Below are 17,533 nucleotides of genomic sequence, written 5' to 3'. Positions count from 1 at the left end.
ACGTGTAAATGCTACTGTTAAGGACCGTTAGGTCACATTAACCTTTCAAGCCTTGGGTTCCAAATCAATTCGTATCCGGTGCACCACGGAGGCCAAGAACCACACAAAGAGTCGGTTTTTAGTTCTCCTCAGATACGGAGAGAGAGCCACGGCAAGTATATAGCTCACTCTGCTTAAGGCGTACGTACTCTGAGCGTTTATTGACTGAGTATCGTTCTAATACAGGAAAGGAATACGTCATCATTAGTCATTGGGTTAGAAAACCATCAAGAATTGTGCTTTGTTGAACAATCAGCGCAGTGAGAATAAATATGTGAAATGTCCTTCAAATGATTATTCTCCCTTGGGAGTTTGGATGATCGCAGCGTCTTATCAGCACGATTTGCTCTTTTCCCAAAGCTCAGGACGTGGGGGAGTCTTTTCTGATAGCGGCTGTACCAGGCAAATGTTCTCGGATGAATAGAAAGAAAAAAACAAATCATTAGACATTGCACCGAATACCCTGCTGTAAAGTTATTTCTACTTTAATTATTGTTTCACTACACACAAGCTTATTTACATCTTATAATGCTCCATTTTGTATCTAGCGGCCATTTTGAGACAGATTCTTCCATTTTATGGACCTGTACCTTCTCACTACCATCATTAACTTTTCTGCCGACGATTATTTTTAGTTCAGCATAAATACCATTGTTCGGCCGGCCATCTGATAGCGGGGACTGCACACTGTGATTCTCCACAGGAGTGCTGATAACATCGTTTTCAGCTGCAGTCCCATGGCAGAACAATGGAGCTGTATGCAGATAACAGACAACCCGCTGCACCCATTACATGCAAATGAAGCTAATAAGCTACTAATGGGCATTAGTGCCCTTCAGTAGTTTATGCAAAATGATCGCTTAAACTGTCATTCTCCCCATATTATTTATTTATTTTATTTTTTTTTAACAAATTTTGAGCGATCATCTTTGTGTGCAAATGGGGCTTAATCCAGTTTTCAAGTTTGTTTACCTAAACGTTTTGTCTAGAAAATGTGGTGCCTAAATGGGTTCAGATGTCTTCCCACCAAGCAGGAGGGAAGCTAGAGTTGCCTGTTTTTGCTTTTTTTGTTTCTTAATCCCCATTTACACACAGACTATCGCTCAAAATTCGTTCAAAAGATAGGAATCATTTTAAATAAACTACTAATGGGCACTAATGCCCATTAGTAGCTTATTGGCTTAATTTGCGTGCAAATGAGTTTTCCTTCATTGTATGCAGATAACAGTGGGTGGTCTGTTATCTGCACACAGCTCCGTTGTTCTCCCGTGGGACTGCAGCTGGAAACGATGTTTTCACAGCGTGCGGTCCCTGCTATCAGCTGGCCGGCCAAAGGATGTATTTTATGCTGAACTAAAAATCATCAGCAGAAAAGCAAACTATGGTGGCATTTACATTTACGCAATGATTATCGCTCAAAAGACCTCATTTGAATGCATTTTGAGCAATAATCATTGCATGTAAATGGGGCTTTAAGCCTTACTTGAAAAGCTTAAAAAAAAGTCTGTTGCATCTAAAAACTGATTTTGGGAAGAAAAGAAAATCTGCCAATCATATACCAATCCCCAGGAGGTCAGTGCACTTCACATATGGTGCCCGCAGTCACACCTGGCTCCTGCAAACCAAGAGAAAGGGAAAAATAAATGGCTGAGTCTTGAATAAGGACCTACAGATCTGAAATGCGTAGACTGGCGTGTTTCTACGACTATTGCTGTCTGCAATATTCATGCATTCAGTCTTTGAATGAAGAAGATATTTGGGGCATTTTGAGTGCGGCTTCCTTTCTTTTTTTTTTTTGCTTTCCCAATCATGTACCAATACTGATTTTCATCGCGGCTTTTTATTTGATCTTTCCATTTAGAGTTTGAGTCCATGAAATCTTTTGGGCCATATCTGGGACAGTCTACCATCAACTCTCCATCTAAAAGTTCACCTACGTTGTCTCCACGGCCACCTCCTCCCATTCAGCCAATTCATGGGAGAACAGACTGGATGTCCAAGTATGGTGGGCGCAGATAGCCAAGCATAGCACTTTATTTGGCATGTATTATGGCCATACATGGAAGCAATTTTTATGTTCTGCATAATGTTGTTGTTTTGTTTTATTTTTTATTTGTGTTTATATATTCCAGAAAATATGAGGAAAGTATCTTCTCTGGTGCTGTGAGCAGCATCCTGTTGTAGATACTCGTAATCCTCTCATTCCAAACTCCTTAGTTTAAGCACTATCTACTGGCTTGTTTGTAGTCAAAAGCTAGCTATTATAACAATGCAAACATAGTGTCAGCAGCTAATTGACAGCTTTATACTATCATTTAGAGGTATGTATGTATGTATGTAATCTTTTGTGGGCAGATATTTTTATTTCACTAAATTGCACCTTTCTCCAGCCCAAAAATAGCTGCTCCCAGGCACGGCTAGATAACTTCCAACTGCAGAGTTAAGGTCCACTTACATGGGACGAATGTCGGGCAAATAATGCCCGACACTCGTCCATGTGTTTCCTCGCTCCCGTGCTCCTGCATGTCCCTTGCTCCCTCTCTCCTCTCTTCTCGCTTCCCTGCCCCTCTCCATTGAGATAACACAGCGGCCGTTCACTACTGAACGTCTGCTATTTAAACAGAACGATGAGTGATGAGCTCATCGTTTATGCAGCATAAAAGATGAGCGATGAATCTCGTCGTTCAGTTTAAACAGCAGCCGTTCAGTAGTGAACGGCCGCTGTGTTATCTCAATGAAGAGGGGTGGGGGAGCAAGAACAGAGAAATCTCCTGCACTGCCCCGCCCCCCTGCTGGCAGCTCTGTGAGCATGCCAGCTCTGCTTGCTCCTGTGCTGGAGCACGGGAGCGAGGAATTACAGGGAAGAGTGTCGGGCCTCGTTTTCCCGACATTCATCCCATGTAAATAGACCTGAAATGGAGATGAGAGACTGAAGGTTTAGTGCCTATTTGCATGTTCTTTTAATGAAGCAGGAGGCATAAATCCAACATGTTGGATTTAGGTTTTCTCTGAGATTAAAAATTGGGATGCATTTGCAACTCCTGTGTCCTAATCTCAAAAAACCTGGTTTAAACTAACCAGCATGTCTGCTTTGCCTGTGGATATCAGAAGTAGGGCCACCATGTTAAGACCTCCTTTAAAGGGGGTTTGTCAATAGAAAAAGAAAAATTCTATACTTTCCTATTCCTCCCCAGGCAGTCTTCTTACCACATCTTCTACCCGCTGATGTTCTCCTGGCTTCTTTAGCTCCCCCGGGTCATAGAACACCCTCCTCACCTCCTGCCAGCTGGATCCTCTTCTTCCTGTTTTGGAGCGTCCATTATCTGCAATTCACTTTCTGCAGGTCAGTGAACGCTACGAGTGACATCTGCAGCCTGCTTTAGCACGCATGCGAGAAATCTCGCCACTAGTGTCGCATATAGTATAACGTCGAGACATCGCACATGCGCAGTCGCGCTAAAGCAGGCTGCCAAGGATTTGGCATTCCCTGCTAGGCAGTGAACGCTATGTCAATAGTGATGTAGCATACATTGCTCTGCAGGAAGGAGAAGGCCGACAATGTACGCTTTGTCACCGGGAGAAGAGGATCCAGGGGCTGCAGGTGAGGTGACTCGGGGGACTGGAGGAGCCAGGAGTAGATCCGTGAGGTGAAGATCTGGTAAGAAGGCTGACGAGGGAGGAATAGGTAAATACAGAATTTCAATTTATTTTTTTTAATGACCACCAGTTTAAGTATTCTGGGAAAGACACACAATCTAAGTCATAGGCCCTATAATATAGGGGATTATACAAAAACTATTTCATGTTGTAATGAAACCCTACTCAGTTACTGGTATTAGAATCCAAGTCTATTCATTTCATTTGTTTTGATAATGTGCAGAGAATTGCTGGCAATCTAGTAGTGCTCGTCTTCTAACAGGCGCACCCTCAGCTTTATTCTGTTGAGCAGATGTAAAGATCTACATAATCCCTTAGTATGAAGTTAGCTGACCACTAATTCAACTCCATAAGTTGTATATTTTCATGTTAACAGCTGTATACAGTGACCTCCTCTGACAACAAGTAAATGGCTTTGTATTTAACATTTTTTTCTACTGACGTACTTTTTATTTTCCTGTTTTTTTTTTTATGGAATTGCAAATATTTTACCTTTTTCTTGCCTCTATGGCATGCCTAAAGTGCTTTATTTTGAGAGAAGGTATATGCAAATAGCCCTTTATGTGCCTGCACTATTGTCTGTTCCCCCAAGCATGCGGCAATGAGGAGAGAGTAACAGGTGCGTCACTTGAGTCTTCGGCAATCCCATTGAAAGTGAATGGAGTGCTGGTGCGTTTGCACGACCAGTTCTCCATTCAGCCGATTTTTAAATCTGTGGGAGTCTTGGCAATGAAATCCCCATCGATCAGCAAGTTAGTCCCAAGTTATTCCTGTGGATAGGGGATAACTTTATATTCTGGTACAACACCTTTAGAGCAAGTTCGTACATATCAGCATCTCTTTATGACTATTATAAGTATAAAGCACTTTCTATGTTGACAGGAGCTTCTTGGTGTATTCTGTACAAAACACAAAGGGTACTAAATAGAGGTGAGCGAGCGTACTCGGATAAGCACTACTCGCTCGAGTAATTGGCTTTATCCGAGTATCGCTGTGCTCGGGTCTAAAGATTTGGGTGCCGCTGCGGCTGACAGGTGAGTCGCAGGGGAGAGCGGGCGGGAGAGAAGGAGAGAAAGATCTCCCCTCCGTTCCTCCCCGCTCTCCCCTGCAGCTCCCCGCTCAGTGCCGGCACCCGACTCTTTAGATCCGAGCACAGCGATACTCGGATAAAGCCAATTACTCGAGCGAGTAGTGCTTATCCGAGTACGCTCGCTCATCTCTAGTACTAAATAATAGAAACCGGTGGCGCTCTCGCCTGATGTCCAAAGGAGTAGTTCATCCGGGTGCAGGTAGATGGCTGTACAGGAGTGTAGTACTATACTATTCCTTAGTAAGCTTCTACTAGACAGACATCAATGCATGCACTTCAGTAATTACAGGGTTATGCCCATGCTGATTTGTTGTTCAGGTGAAATGCACATACTGCAAATTGGTAGTGTGTGAGGCTTTGCATATATAATGTAGCTTTAAGTTCCAACAGCCCAGGAAATTCCAAATTCATGTTGAAATTAGAGCAGCCTGAGGCTAATTTTTCTAAATTGAGAGATCAATTAAGTTAACCTAACTAACATCCAAGTATACCCAAGGATATATAACAAATTTGGTCTGCTCACCTGAGCCAATGCACAGGCCTTCAAACTTCCAGAGTCTGATATCTAACAAACAGCCAGCACTTGTGGTAAAATCCTCTTTGTTGAATAGCTAAAGTTAAAGTGACCCTCCAGGCCTGGAGAAACAAAGATGGCTACACCAGCTTCTCTGAATATCTGAAGCTCAGTGTGCTCTAATATACATTATTTATAAAAGACACTACACCTGCTTTGATTGGCTGGTGTTGACCTCTTGAGCAGTGCTGACCAGTCAGCATGTAGTGTCTTAGTGTCCTTTTAGATGAGCAGGTTCTTATTTGAAAGAGCGAGTGAGGTCACCGTTAACTCGTTCACACTCCTGCAGCCTGTTTGAACTGGCCACCAATGCATTTGCCTGTCTAAACAAGAATCTTCCAGTCCCTGTATTAGCAAATAAGAGGGACTGAACCATTACTGTTTAAACAGAACGATAAGCAAACGAGCCAACAATGGTTTTTATGTCTGCAGAAAATGAACAAACAAAAAGCGGACAGTTCTCGTTTGTCGTTCAGTCATTGGCTCATGTTTAGACCGATTTGATATCATTCACTTTCGCTTGTTTGAATAATCATTCTGTCTAAAAGTACACTTAGGGCTTTCACATGAGCGTAGCGTTTTTCGGCTGGCCATGGTGCGGCCGAAAAACGCGTGAACAAATGTGCCGTTTGTGCGCCTGTTCAGACTACCCAGTTTCGGCGCATATACGCCAAGCCCGCAATGCCGCCAGGCGGGGAAGACAGTTTAGCTCTGCTAAATTGCCTCCCCCTTTCCGCCGGCTCTCAGCAAGGGGAGGGACAGGGCAGGAACTAGTGTGCTAAGCTCCGCCCCTTGTCGGCAGCTGGCAATCTGAGGGGGCGGGAGCTTAGCAACCAGCTCCCTCCCTGTCCAACCCCCTCCCATTGCAAACAGCCGCCAAGGGGCGGAGAGAAAGGGGAGGGAGTTTAGCATATGTGAGGCATTTTTGTCTCAAAACCGCCTCGCATCACTTTGTGAAAGTGGCTAAAGGGCTAAAGTTTGTGAAACGCTGTCCTAAAGCATTAGAATTGTGCAAATTTATTTGACTGTAGAAACCACATTCCCTTGGAGCTTTTGTAAATTTGTTTACTAACATTTTATGCAATTTGTACCCAGAGGTACCTTGTATAGTTATCGATGTTTTTAGCCCCATTAAGTGAATTCACAGGTGAATATAAGCTTAAAGGGGTTGTCCACTTTTGCCAATTATTATTATTTTTTTTTTTTGAAAGTGTATATTGCATGAACATGTGTCCTCCAGAGCCAATTGGATTCACCCTATAGTCAAAAATGTTACCGTTTTATTTTATTTGCTATAATTAGAAGTGTATTTTAATATTTTTTTTTTTTTTATGCCTAAAAAAATATTGTGCCCAACACTATCCTGTGCCAAAATGCTATGTATGCTGCACACTCAGCATTGTAGTATCTTCATGTAATGTCACTGTGTTCCAGAAGAACCAAGAACCACCTTATAGCTGTGCAGTCTTTACAAGCAGTCCTAATGCATATGATTTTTTTGTACGCTACCTTTTTGATGTCTGGTATGCTATTTATATTGTATTCCTTTCTACAAGTTGTATAATAAAGATCTTTTTTCTTAGACTGTTGTAGTGACCAGTTTGTTCAGGAACCAGAAATAAAACTTTAAAAAAAGTAGTAAAAGATTTTAAGACCATTAAATGGGTTATCCCATGAAGTATCTTTATATCAAAATTCGGAAAGGCTGTTAATTGCTCTTTCTCTTTCCATGATTTTTATTATGAATTTAAACCCTTTCACGAGGAGCTGTCGCCTCTTCTGACATGTCTGTTTTAGTAAATATAGTACATGTATTCCAGGTACAATAATTCTGGAGTATCTTTTCCATTACACCCATGACAGCACCTATGTGAGCCTGCCTCCCTCCAGACAGGAAGCGGGAACCCCTCAGCTCCTGTTTCCTGTCCATAGAACAGGTTGGAAAATGCTGTAGTAACTGCTGCTTAGCAATCTCGGCTCTTTCAAGGATTCCTCCAGATCTCTAAGGCCTCATGTCCACGGGCCCACATGGTTTTCCTGTGCAGAATCCCGCAGCAGATTCCACCTGACCTGCAGACATGAGGCCAAAGAATACATTTTACTCGCCTGTCTAAATGCTGCGGGGCTCTCCTCCGTCGCAGCTGCATCTTCTTTCTTCTGCACAGCAGATGCGCTCGGGACTCTGGTGCCGTGCCACGCGCATGTGCCGTGCCATTTTTTTTTCTTTTAACTCCTGCTTTTTCCGCAGATTCGCGACACAGCCACAGTGTCATCCGTGGCTGTATCGCCGATTTGGGCCGCTTCAATGGGAGCCGTCCCTGGGGAAAAACTGCATAAAAATGGAGCATGCTGCTGTTGTTTTTCCACGTGTGCAATCAGTACGCCGGGGAAAAAATGACATCCGCAGGTATTTAATTACCTGTGGGTGCCCAATGATTCCCTATGGGCGCGACGCGTGGGAGACCCGCGCAGATCCCCCCCCTTCTCTGACATCTACTTGGTTCCGTGAGAGCAGGGGAGGGGAGAAGGTGTCCGGCAGCACGTCAGTGTGCTCCTGGATCAGTGGCAGCAACAGCGCCAAGCAGAGGAGGTGTGGGGGGGCGCTATTACTACTGGAGGCCACTGTGGGGGGGGCGCTATTACTACTGGGGGCCACTGTGGGGGGGCACTATTACTACTGGGGGCCACTGTCGGGGGGCGCTATTACTACTGGGGGCCACTGTGGGGGGGCGCTATTACTACTGGGGCCACTGTGGGGGGGGCGCTATAATCACTAAGGCTGCTCTGGGGGGGGTCACTATTAGCGCTGGGGCTGCTCTGGGGGGGGGGGGGTTTCAATATCACTGCTGGGATATATTACACGAGGTGGAAATGCTGCAGAATGTCCTCAGCGAAAATTTCCATGGCAAATTCCACAGCATTTCCACATCCAAAAGAAGTAAAAATCTGCACCCAGTCTATTTTGAAACAGCCTTGTCCTTTTAATAGCGACAGAGGTAAAAATCATACGTCGTGATAAGCCCTGCCCCCTGACATGTTGGCACTTTACAATAAATAAGTGGGTTTGAGTTGCAGTTTGGGCACTCGGTCTCTAAAAGGTTCGCCATCACTGACCTAAAGGGTGCTCTGAATCAAAAGGCAGTTTACTTCAGTCGGCAACAGCTGGACCCAAAGGAAAGGTCCCTTTCCCAGGACGTCTTCAAGGTCCTGAAAGAAGGTGGGGATTCCCACAGATAGACCTTTTTCCCTAAAGAAAAAAATGCAAGGTAGAAAGGTTCTTTTCCCTCAACCCAAGGGACCGCCCCCTAGCGGTAGACGCACTAATCCAGAACTGGGGCCAGTGGTTGTTCTATACATTTCCTCCTATCCCACTGATCCCAAGAGTCCTCCAAAAATTCTGCCAACAAAAGTGCACCCTCATTTTAGTAACCCCTTTCTGGGCCAGGAGAACTAGGTTTGGCCTACTAAAAAATTTGAGTTGACAGGATCCAGTCCGCCTGCCAGCCCGGCCGACTATTCTAACACAGGGTCCCCTGACCCATCCAGACGTCTCAATATCCACACTAAGAGGTGGAGGTTCATGATATGTAGAAGCTTCTCCGAAAAAGTGATGCAGATACCTTTCTAGTGGATAAAAGTAACAATAAACAGAATATACTATAAAACCTCAAAAAAGTTCACATAACTGTGCCCGGAGAAAAGTTCTTCCCCCCCCCCCCCCCCTTTTTTTTTTTTTCTCCTGACATTCCATCAATCCTGAAATTTCTCCAGGAAGGCCTAGACAAAGGCCTCTCTCCTAGCACACAGTCCAAGTAGCGGCTTTTAGTGCCTTCTATGATATCAGACTTTCTGAAGTGAGTTGGATTTCTAGATTCCTTAAAGCAGCAGACAGGTTACAACCTGGAATCCTTAACCTAGTCTCTGAATGGAACCTAAAGTGGGTTCTTAGAGCCCCATCCTCGGCTCCATTCGAACCCATAGGCTCAATTGCTATCAGAACCCTGACCATAAAAACAATCTTCATGGTCGCCATTACTTCATGGAAAAGAGTGAGCGAGCTCCAGGCCTTATCCATCCGCCATCCATTCTTCAGAATCACCGAAAACCATCTTTAAGCTAGATCCTACATTTACACCTAAGGTAGCAGCATCCTTCCATAGGTCCCAGGACATAATAGTTGCATCCTTTTGTAATAACCCTAAAAATGTCCAGGAATAGAAGTTTCACTGCCTCGACGTTAGGAGAGCCATGCTACAATATATCAGCTCCACAAGCCAGTGGAGGCAGGATGGTAACCTGTTCGTTCAGTTTTTCAGCCCCAATAAGGGGGGGAGCTGCTAAGGGCTCTAGCTAGATGCATCAGCCTAGCCATCTCAGAGGCCTACACAGCAATAGATAAAATTTCCCTGGTAGAATGGGCTTTAAGACTCACCGGGGCTATGTCTACATCTTGGGCAGAGCAAGCCTCTGCCTCAGTAGAGCAAATATGCAATGCAGCGGACTGGATATAGCTGCGTACCTTTATGAAACACTATAGTTTAGATATTTATGCAGACGAGAATCTGGCCTTCAGACAGAAAATCCTCTCGGGTGTGGTCCCGCCTTAATTTCATTTAGTTGGTGTCTCAGGTGCTGCCATCATGGAAAAGATAGGGAAAAGTTAGGTTAGACTTACCGGTAAACATTTTTTCACTAAGTCTCCATGATCCCCCCCCCCCCCCCCCCCCCCCACCCCCAAGAAAAAGAAAAACTTTTTTCTGATTATCATATTTGGTTTACGGTTAGAATTATTTTTAGTTTGGCTCCTACCCTCGTCAGTCTATTATAAAACACTGAGGAAGATGAGGGGACGGGGCTTTCAACCTCTATACTGCAATATAAACTAGTAAAAAAAAAAGAAACTGGTCTTGCACTATTTATTCTGCACTTTAAAAAAAAAATCCGCAATGCTGCAAATGCAGCACCATTTCTCTATAAAAAAAAAAAAGAATAAAAAGTGATCAAAAAGTAATATGTACCTCAAAATGTTACCAATATAAAGGACAGCTTAACCTGCAAAAAACAAGTCCTCACACCACCCCATCTGTGGAAAAATAATATTATGGGTTTTAGAATTTGGTGCAAAAGATATATATATAGATATACATATATATAGCGCGACTTACCCAAAGCCCACTAGGCGACAATGAAAAACTAAACCCACATGCAGAACATGAAGAACTCCATTGGTGACCACAGAACATCTTGTGGACATTTCAATATTATATTGTCCAGAAAAACAATGGAAAAAAAAGCATAAGAGAAATGAGAGGGAAGAATAATACATTACAAGAAACGCAACGGTGCTTCAGTTCTTCATTGGCAGAGAGACACAGCACACTGGCTGGTGTGATAAAACAGCAAAATTCCTTTTTATTCCTTTTTATGTTGTGTAATAATAAGTCTGGCTGCTGAAAAAAGCCTCTTGGAAGCCCTGCCATGAGAGGGTGTCCTGAACATATTGTTGAGCTATCATTGCCCCTCATACCATTACTAGGTGTGACCGACTGTCCAATGTGATGGACCCTGCAGACATCACACCAGCAGTGGGGGCAGTGTGCCATTCCACAGCAAAAGCAGGATTGAGACTCTTAGCCCCAAGTCTGCAGACACGAAGACAACCATTGTCAGTGCCTAAACTGTCTCTGAAGACAACCCAGTTCCACTCTGTAGCAGTCCAGTTTCGTTGTTCATGATACCACTGCAAACGGAGGCAACGGTGGGTGTTAAAGGCAGTACAAGTAATGGGCGCCATAAGGCCAAATATCCTTCAGCCAAGCGTCTAGAAATGATTCCAAGAGACACAGGGGCCTGTAATAATGGTACCTCCTGTCTCTGAATGGTGGACAACAAAACTCTTGGAACTGCTCATGTTTGTCAGACAATCCTCTCTACTGGTGGTCTGTCGAGGGCATCCTGAACCCGGTCATCTTGTGCGCATGCCCTCATGCATCAACTGGTCTCAACACCTCCTAACAGTCTGGTCAGAACGGCCCAGGTGGTGGGAAATTCGTCGATATGACCATCCAGCTCTTTGCATTCCAATAATGTGCCCCCTTTCAAACATTATTAACTGGGTGAAATTTTTTGCAGTTGAGTCGTAGAAGCGTCAACAAGTTCTAACAAGCTGAAAAAGAGGTCCACTACACACAAGTAGCCTCTGAGAGCTTTTGTATAGGATAAGAATTAAACCACTTTTAGGGCCTCAGGTTGCAAGACTGTCCATCTAATCACACCATAGCTGCCTGAGATGTAACTGCATGCCGAGTTTTGCAGCAAAAGGACAACTCCTAGGTGCATGATTTTTTTTGACAATGAATGTATATCATGTGGATAATGATATACAGACCAATAAAGTGTTAGATGCATTGAAATAAATTCTGAAAAGAGGATAATTTGGAATAGAAAAAATTATATAACAAATATGTAACTTTGAAAAAAAACAACATACCAATACACTAAAAAATGTAAAGATATTTTTCTGAAAAATCAATGATAAAAACAAAACGTTACAAAAGAAAATTGGATAATGGAATTATTTTTTTAGGATGAAAAACTGTCGATAATGAGTTCGAGCAAGCTAGTGGAAAAATACTCTCCATATAAACCAGAAAGTAGTAAATCCAAAAGCTGAGTAAATACATTGATGAGTGCATGTTTAGAAATAAAATAATTTAATATAATGCAATTTCATTTATTGTTAGAATTGTATAATTAAACCAATAAGAGACCATAGCCCACCTGACAATTGATAATTATTTAGTTCTTCATGCTGGTTTAGTCTTGCATTCTCTCTCCTCTACATTTGCAGTATTATTATTTCTATTAGGGCTTAGGCACACGGGCGCATCGGCGCCCGTGTTACTGCAGGTAGCAGAAGGCCACACTTAAAGACGGACGTCTCTCTGCAGCGCCGGAAGAAAGAACATGTGACCGGCTTCATTACTGGTCATGTGTTCTTTCTTTGGCACTGCAGGGAGTCGTCCGTCCTGAAGTGCGGCCGTCTTCTGCAGTAAGGGCTCAGTCACGCGGGCATGATAATTTAAATATCTATTTCGATCATGTGACCTGATCGTAATCCACACAAAGATGGAGCATGCTGTGATTTTTCCTCCGCGAGTGGAAACCATAATTGGTTTCCGCTTGTGTGCAGGAAGAATCGATTTCCCATAGCATGCTATGAACGGTATTTAGTGCAGATGCCCGCTGCGGATTCCGCAGCAAAAATTTGCCAGCGTGCAGACAGCCTTACAGTGACTCTATTATATCTCTATGGTTCTGTCCCATTGTTTCAGTAAAAAAAAAAATTGAGTAATATCTTCCCTGTGAATAGCTACACTAAGCTAACTAATTTAGCCTTTCCTATCCAATCTCCGTGAGTTATGAGTGTTTCACATCGGGAAGATCATTTGTAATAATCCTGTAAACCTACACTATATGGACAAAAGTATTTGGACACTGCATGCTTTTCGTAAAAAGTGCTTTATTATTCTATTTAGTGACGTGTCGGCCCTCCTTTTGCTTGTATTACAGCGGCAGCACGTCGAGGCAAACTTTCCACAAGTTCTCTGTAAGTCTGGGCAGCAATAGCTCGCCATTCCTCGTGCCAGGCTGTGAGAAGAGATTGTTGTGAGGATGGGCGTGGGTGGCGGTGTCGTACCTGTCGCTCCAGTTCGTCCCACGAGTGCTCGATCCAATGAATGGTTATTACAAAATGAGCAGCTTTTTATTTTACCCATGCTCTTCCCAGCATATCGTTTGGCAAACTTAGTATTTGCATATTTGCTGAAAAACATGCAGTGTCCAAATACTTTTGTCCATATAGTGTTTGATATTCATATAATATATATTTATTAGAGATGAGCGAGCACCAAAATGCTCGGGTGCTCGTTGCTCGAGTCGAACTTTCCACGATGCTCGAGGGTTCGTTTCGAGTAACGAACCCCATTGAAGTCAATGGGCGACCCGAGCATTTTTGTATATCAGCCATGCTCCGCTAAGGTTTTCATTGGTGAAAATCTACAAAACCCAAGAAAGTGAAGGAAACGACACAGAAACGGATAGGGCAGGCGAGGGGCAACATGCTGGGCTGCATTTCAGGTTCCCTGGTCCCACTATTAAGCCACAATAGCGGCAAGAGTGGGCCCCCCCCTAACAATTTTTACTTCGGACAAACCCTCATTAGCAAGCCCCACCTTAGCTAAGCACCACACTACCTCCAACTAAGCACAAGCACTGCCTGCGGGACACACCGCTGCTTCTTCTCCTGGGTTACATGCTGCCCAACCCCCCCCCCCCCCCCCCGCACGACCCAGTGTCCACAGCGCACACCAAAGTGTCCCTGCGTAGCCTTCAGCTGCCCTCATGCCACACGCTGGCCCCATAGTCACACCAACCTCATGTCTATTTATAAGTGCGTCTGCCATGAGGAGGAACCGGAGGCACACACTGCAGAGGGTTGGCAGGCCCAGGCAGCGACCCTCTTTAAAAGGGGCGGGGCGATAGCCCACAATTCTGTACAGAAGCAATGAGAAATCCAATCCTGTGCGACCTCCGTCAGGAGCTGCAAACGTAGGCATAGCAATGGGGAATCCATGTGCCACACAGCATTCTGTCAAGGTGTCGCATAGCTCAATCGACACTGCAAGGGGAAAGCCGTCTGCGCTCTGCCCCCTACCCAAGTTAGTCAGTGTCTTTGTGCCAGACAGGTCAAACACCGCGATGGTAACTAAGTTTGCACCAACAGCATAGGTGGGTCCTAGGAAACCCAAGAAATGAACAAAAAATTGATCTGAGCGGCCAAACATGGCAGACTTGCACCGTGCCCACGGCATAGGCCTTGGCCCACAGATTCAGCAATCCTAGGCAGGAAGCGGACTTTCACTGCACCCAGGACATAAGCCTCTGCACAAACCCTCAGCAATTGCGGGCCTACAGCAGACTCCAATGCTAGCGTAGCTGTGCACATCTCATTAGCGCTGTATTGCTCCTGTAGCTTGTCCCAATGCAGTGCCCCGGATAGTAAAGCTAACGTCAGATTAAATACAGGTGGGCTTCGGCCCACACTGCATGCCCCAGTCAGACTGTTTTTTTTTTAATAAGTATACACAGGCAGGTACAACTCCCTAATGTGAAGTCCGTGTGGTCCCACAGCATGGGTGGGTCCCAGGAAGCCAGCGGCGGTACATAAATAAATCCCATTGCATTGCCCAGCACAGCTAAGGTAATGTCAGGTTAAATGCAGGTGGGCTTTGGCCCACACTGCATGCCCCAGTCAGACTGGGGTTCTTTATAAGTAGACACAGGCAGTTACAACTCCGTGTGGACCGACAGCATGGGTGGGTCCCAGGAAGCCACCGTCGGTACATAAATAAATCCCATTGCATTGCCCAGCACAGCTAAGGTAACGTCAGATTAAATGCAGGTGGGCTTCAGCCCACACTGCATGCCCCAGCCTGACCGGGGTTTTTAATACATAGACACAGGCAGGTACAAATCCCCTATGTGAAGTCCCTGTGGACCGACAGCATGGGTGGCTCCCTGGAACCCAGCGGCAGTACATAAATAAATACCATTGCATTGCCCAGCACAGCTGAGGTAATGTCAGATTAAATGCAGGTGGGCTTCGGCCCACACTGCATGCCCCAGTCAGACTGGGGTTCTTTATAAGTAGACACATTCAGTTACAACTCCGTGTGGTCCCACAGCATGGGTGGCTCCCTGGAACCCACCGGAGGTACATAAATAGATCCCATTGCAGTGCCCTGGACAGCAGAGCTAACGTCAGATTAAATACAGGTGGGCTTCGGCCCACACTGCATGCCCCAGTCACACTGGGGTTGTTATAAGTATACACAGGCAGTTACAACTCCCTAATGTGAAGTCCATGTGGACCCACAGCATAGGTGGGTCCCAGGAAGCCACCGGCGGTACATAAATAAATCCCATTGCATTGCCCAGCACAGCTGAGGTAACGTCAGATTAAATGCAGGTGGGCTTTGGCCCACACTGCATGCCCCAGTCAGACTGGGGTTCTTTATAAGTAGACACATGCAGTTACAACTCCGTGTGGACCGACAGCATGGGTGGGTCCCAGGAAGCCACCGGCGGTACATAAATAAATCCCATTGCATTGCCCAGCACAGCTGAGGTAACGTCAGATTAAATGCAGGTGGGCTTCGGCCCACACTGCATGCCCCAGTCTGACCGGGGTTTTTAATACATAGACACAGGCAGGTACAACTCAATAATGTGAAGTCCGTGTGGACCAACAGCATGGGTGGTACATAAATAGATCCCATTGCAGTGCCCTGGACAGCAGAGCTAATGTCAGATTAAATACAGGTGGGCTTCGGCCAAGAATGTTTCCATTGTTGGAGGGGGAGGACGGGGATGTTTTTAAGGCAGTACGTGTCCTGTCCCCGTGTCTGTGATTATATGCACCTTACCAGTAACCGCTTTGGTGGGATAGTGGTCGCGACTGTGGACCTATTAGCGCGGTTTTATTCCGTTGGTTTTCGGAATGTGGCCAGGATTAAGTGGGCCGTGGTCAGGGGCTTTCTTATTGTGTCGTTTAAGGTGAAATTCTTGGACTGCGGCCAGACGGACCACTGCGAAAGCATTTGCCAAGAATGTTTTCATTGTTGGAGGAGGAGGACGGGGATGTTTTAGAGGCAGTACGTATGCTGTCCCCGTGTCCGTGGTTATATGCACCTTACCAGTAACCGCGTTGGTGGGATAATGGTCGCGACTGTGGACCTATTAGCGCGGTTTTATTCCGTTGGTTTTCGGAATGTGGCCAGGATTAAGTGGGCCGTGGTGGGGGGCTTTCTTATTGTGTCGTTTAAGGTGAAATTCTTGGACTGCCGCCAGACGGACTACTGTGTAAGCATTTGCCAAGAATGTTTTCATTGTTGGAGGAGGAGGACGGGGAAGTTTTTGAGGCAATACGTGTCCTGTCCCCGTGTCCGTGGTTATATGCACCTTACCAGTAACCGCGTTGGTGGGATAGTGGTCGCGACGGTGGACCTATTAGCCCGGTTTTATTCCGTTGGTTTTCGGAATGTGGCCAGGATTAAGTGGGCCGTGGTGGGGGGTTTTCTTATTGTGTCGTTTAAGGTGAAATTCTTGGACTGCGGCCAGAGGGACCACTGCGAAAACATTTGCCAAGAATGTTTTCATTGTTGGAGGAGGAGGACGGGGAAGTTTTTGAGGCAGTACGTGTCCTGTCCCCATGTCCGTGGTTATATGCACCTTCCCAGTGACCGCGTCGCTGAAAAGTTGTCGCGCCTGGGGAACCTAGTAGCGCAGCCTCGCCACCATCATGTCTTTGGGAAGCCTCCGTTTCCACTACCCTGTAACATTGCAGTAGCAGCAGTATAGGCAGAGCCGAGAATTAGTAACATTTCAGCGGTAAGAGTATGCACAAACCCCTGTAACATTTCATTGGCAGCAGTGACGACAGACCCCAGTAACATTTCATTTGCAGCAGTGTACACAGACCCCAGTAACATTTCAGTAGTATCTGTATAGACAGACTCCAGTAACAGTTCAGTAGTATAAGTCTAGACAGACCCCAGTAACATTTCAGTTCCAGCAGTATTGACAGACCCCAGTAGCATTTCAGTAGTATCAGTTGCGACATGCCCCAGTCACATTTCAGTAGTAGCAGTATAGTCAGACCCCAGTAACAGTAACGTAGAAGCAGTATGGGCAAAGCAACAGATAAACATTTCCCTGGCAGCAGTGTAGGGAGAGCAAAGTATTTGTAACATTTCAGTAGTAGCAGTATAGTCAGACCCCAGTAACAGTAACGTAAAAGCAGTATGGGCAAAGCAGCAGATAAACATTTCCCTGGCAGCAGTGTAGGGAGAGCAAAGTATTTGTAACATTTCAGTAGTAGCAGTATAGTCAGACCCCAGTAACAGTAACGTAGAAGCAGTATGGGCAAAGCAGCAGATAAACATTTCCCTGGCAGCAGAGTAGGGAGAGCAAAGTATTTGTAACATTTCAGTAGTAGCAGTATAGTCAGACCCCAGTAACAGTAACGTAGAAGCAGTATGGGCAAAGCAGCAGATAAACATTTCCCTGGCAGCAGAGTAGGGAGAGCAAAGTATTTGTAACATTTCAGTAGT

At 45.2% G+C, this 17,533-nt stretch overlaps 1 protein-coding gene across 4 annotated transcripts in view; it reads left to right on the top strand.

Annotated features, from left to right (window-relative positions):
- Window positions 1-4,668, top strand: part of CILK1 (ciliogenesis associated kinase 1) — a 36,021-nt gene extending 31,353 nt beyond the window's left edge. For all 4 annotated transcript variants that reach the window (XM_066603781.1, XM_066603791.1, XM_066603773.1 and 1 more), the window contains one exon: window positions 1,901-4,668. In XM_066603781.1, coding sequence (XP_066459878.1) covers window positions 1,901-2,058 — 158 coding nt within the window. In that variant the 3' untranslated portion in view covers window positions 2,059-4,668. The remainder of the gene's footprint in view (window positions 1-1,900) is intronic.
- The last annotated feature ends 12,865 nt before the right edge of the window (window positions 4,669-17,533 follow it).

This window comes from Eleutherodactylus coqui, chromosome 1 (genome assembly GCF_035609145.1).
Source record: "Eleutherodactylus coqui strain aEleCoq1 chromosome 1, aEleCoq1.hap1, whole genome shotgun sequence".
In the NCBI taxonomy this organism is placed as follows: Eukaryota; Metazoa; Chordata; class Amphibia; order Anura; family Eleutherodactylidae; genus Eleutherodactylus; species Eleutherodactylus coqui.
This window is presented reverse-complemented; position numbering and strand designations above follow the sequence as displayed.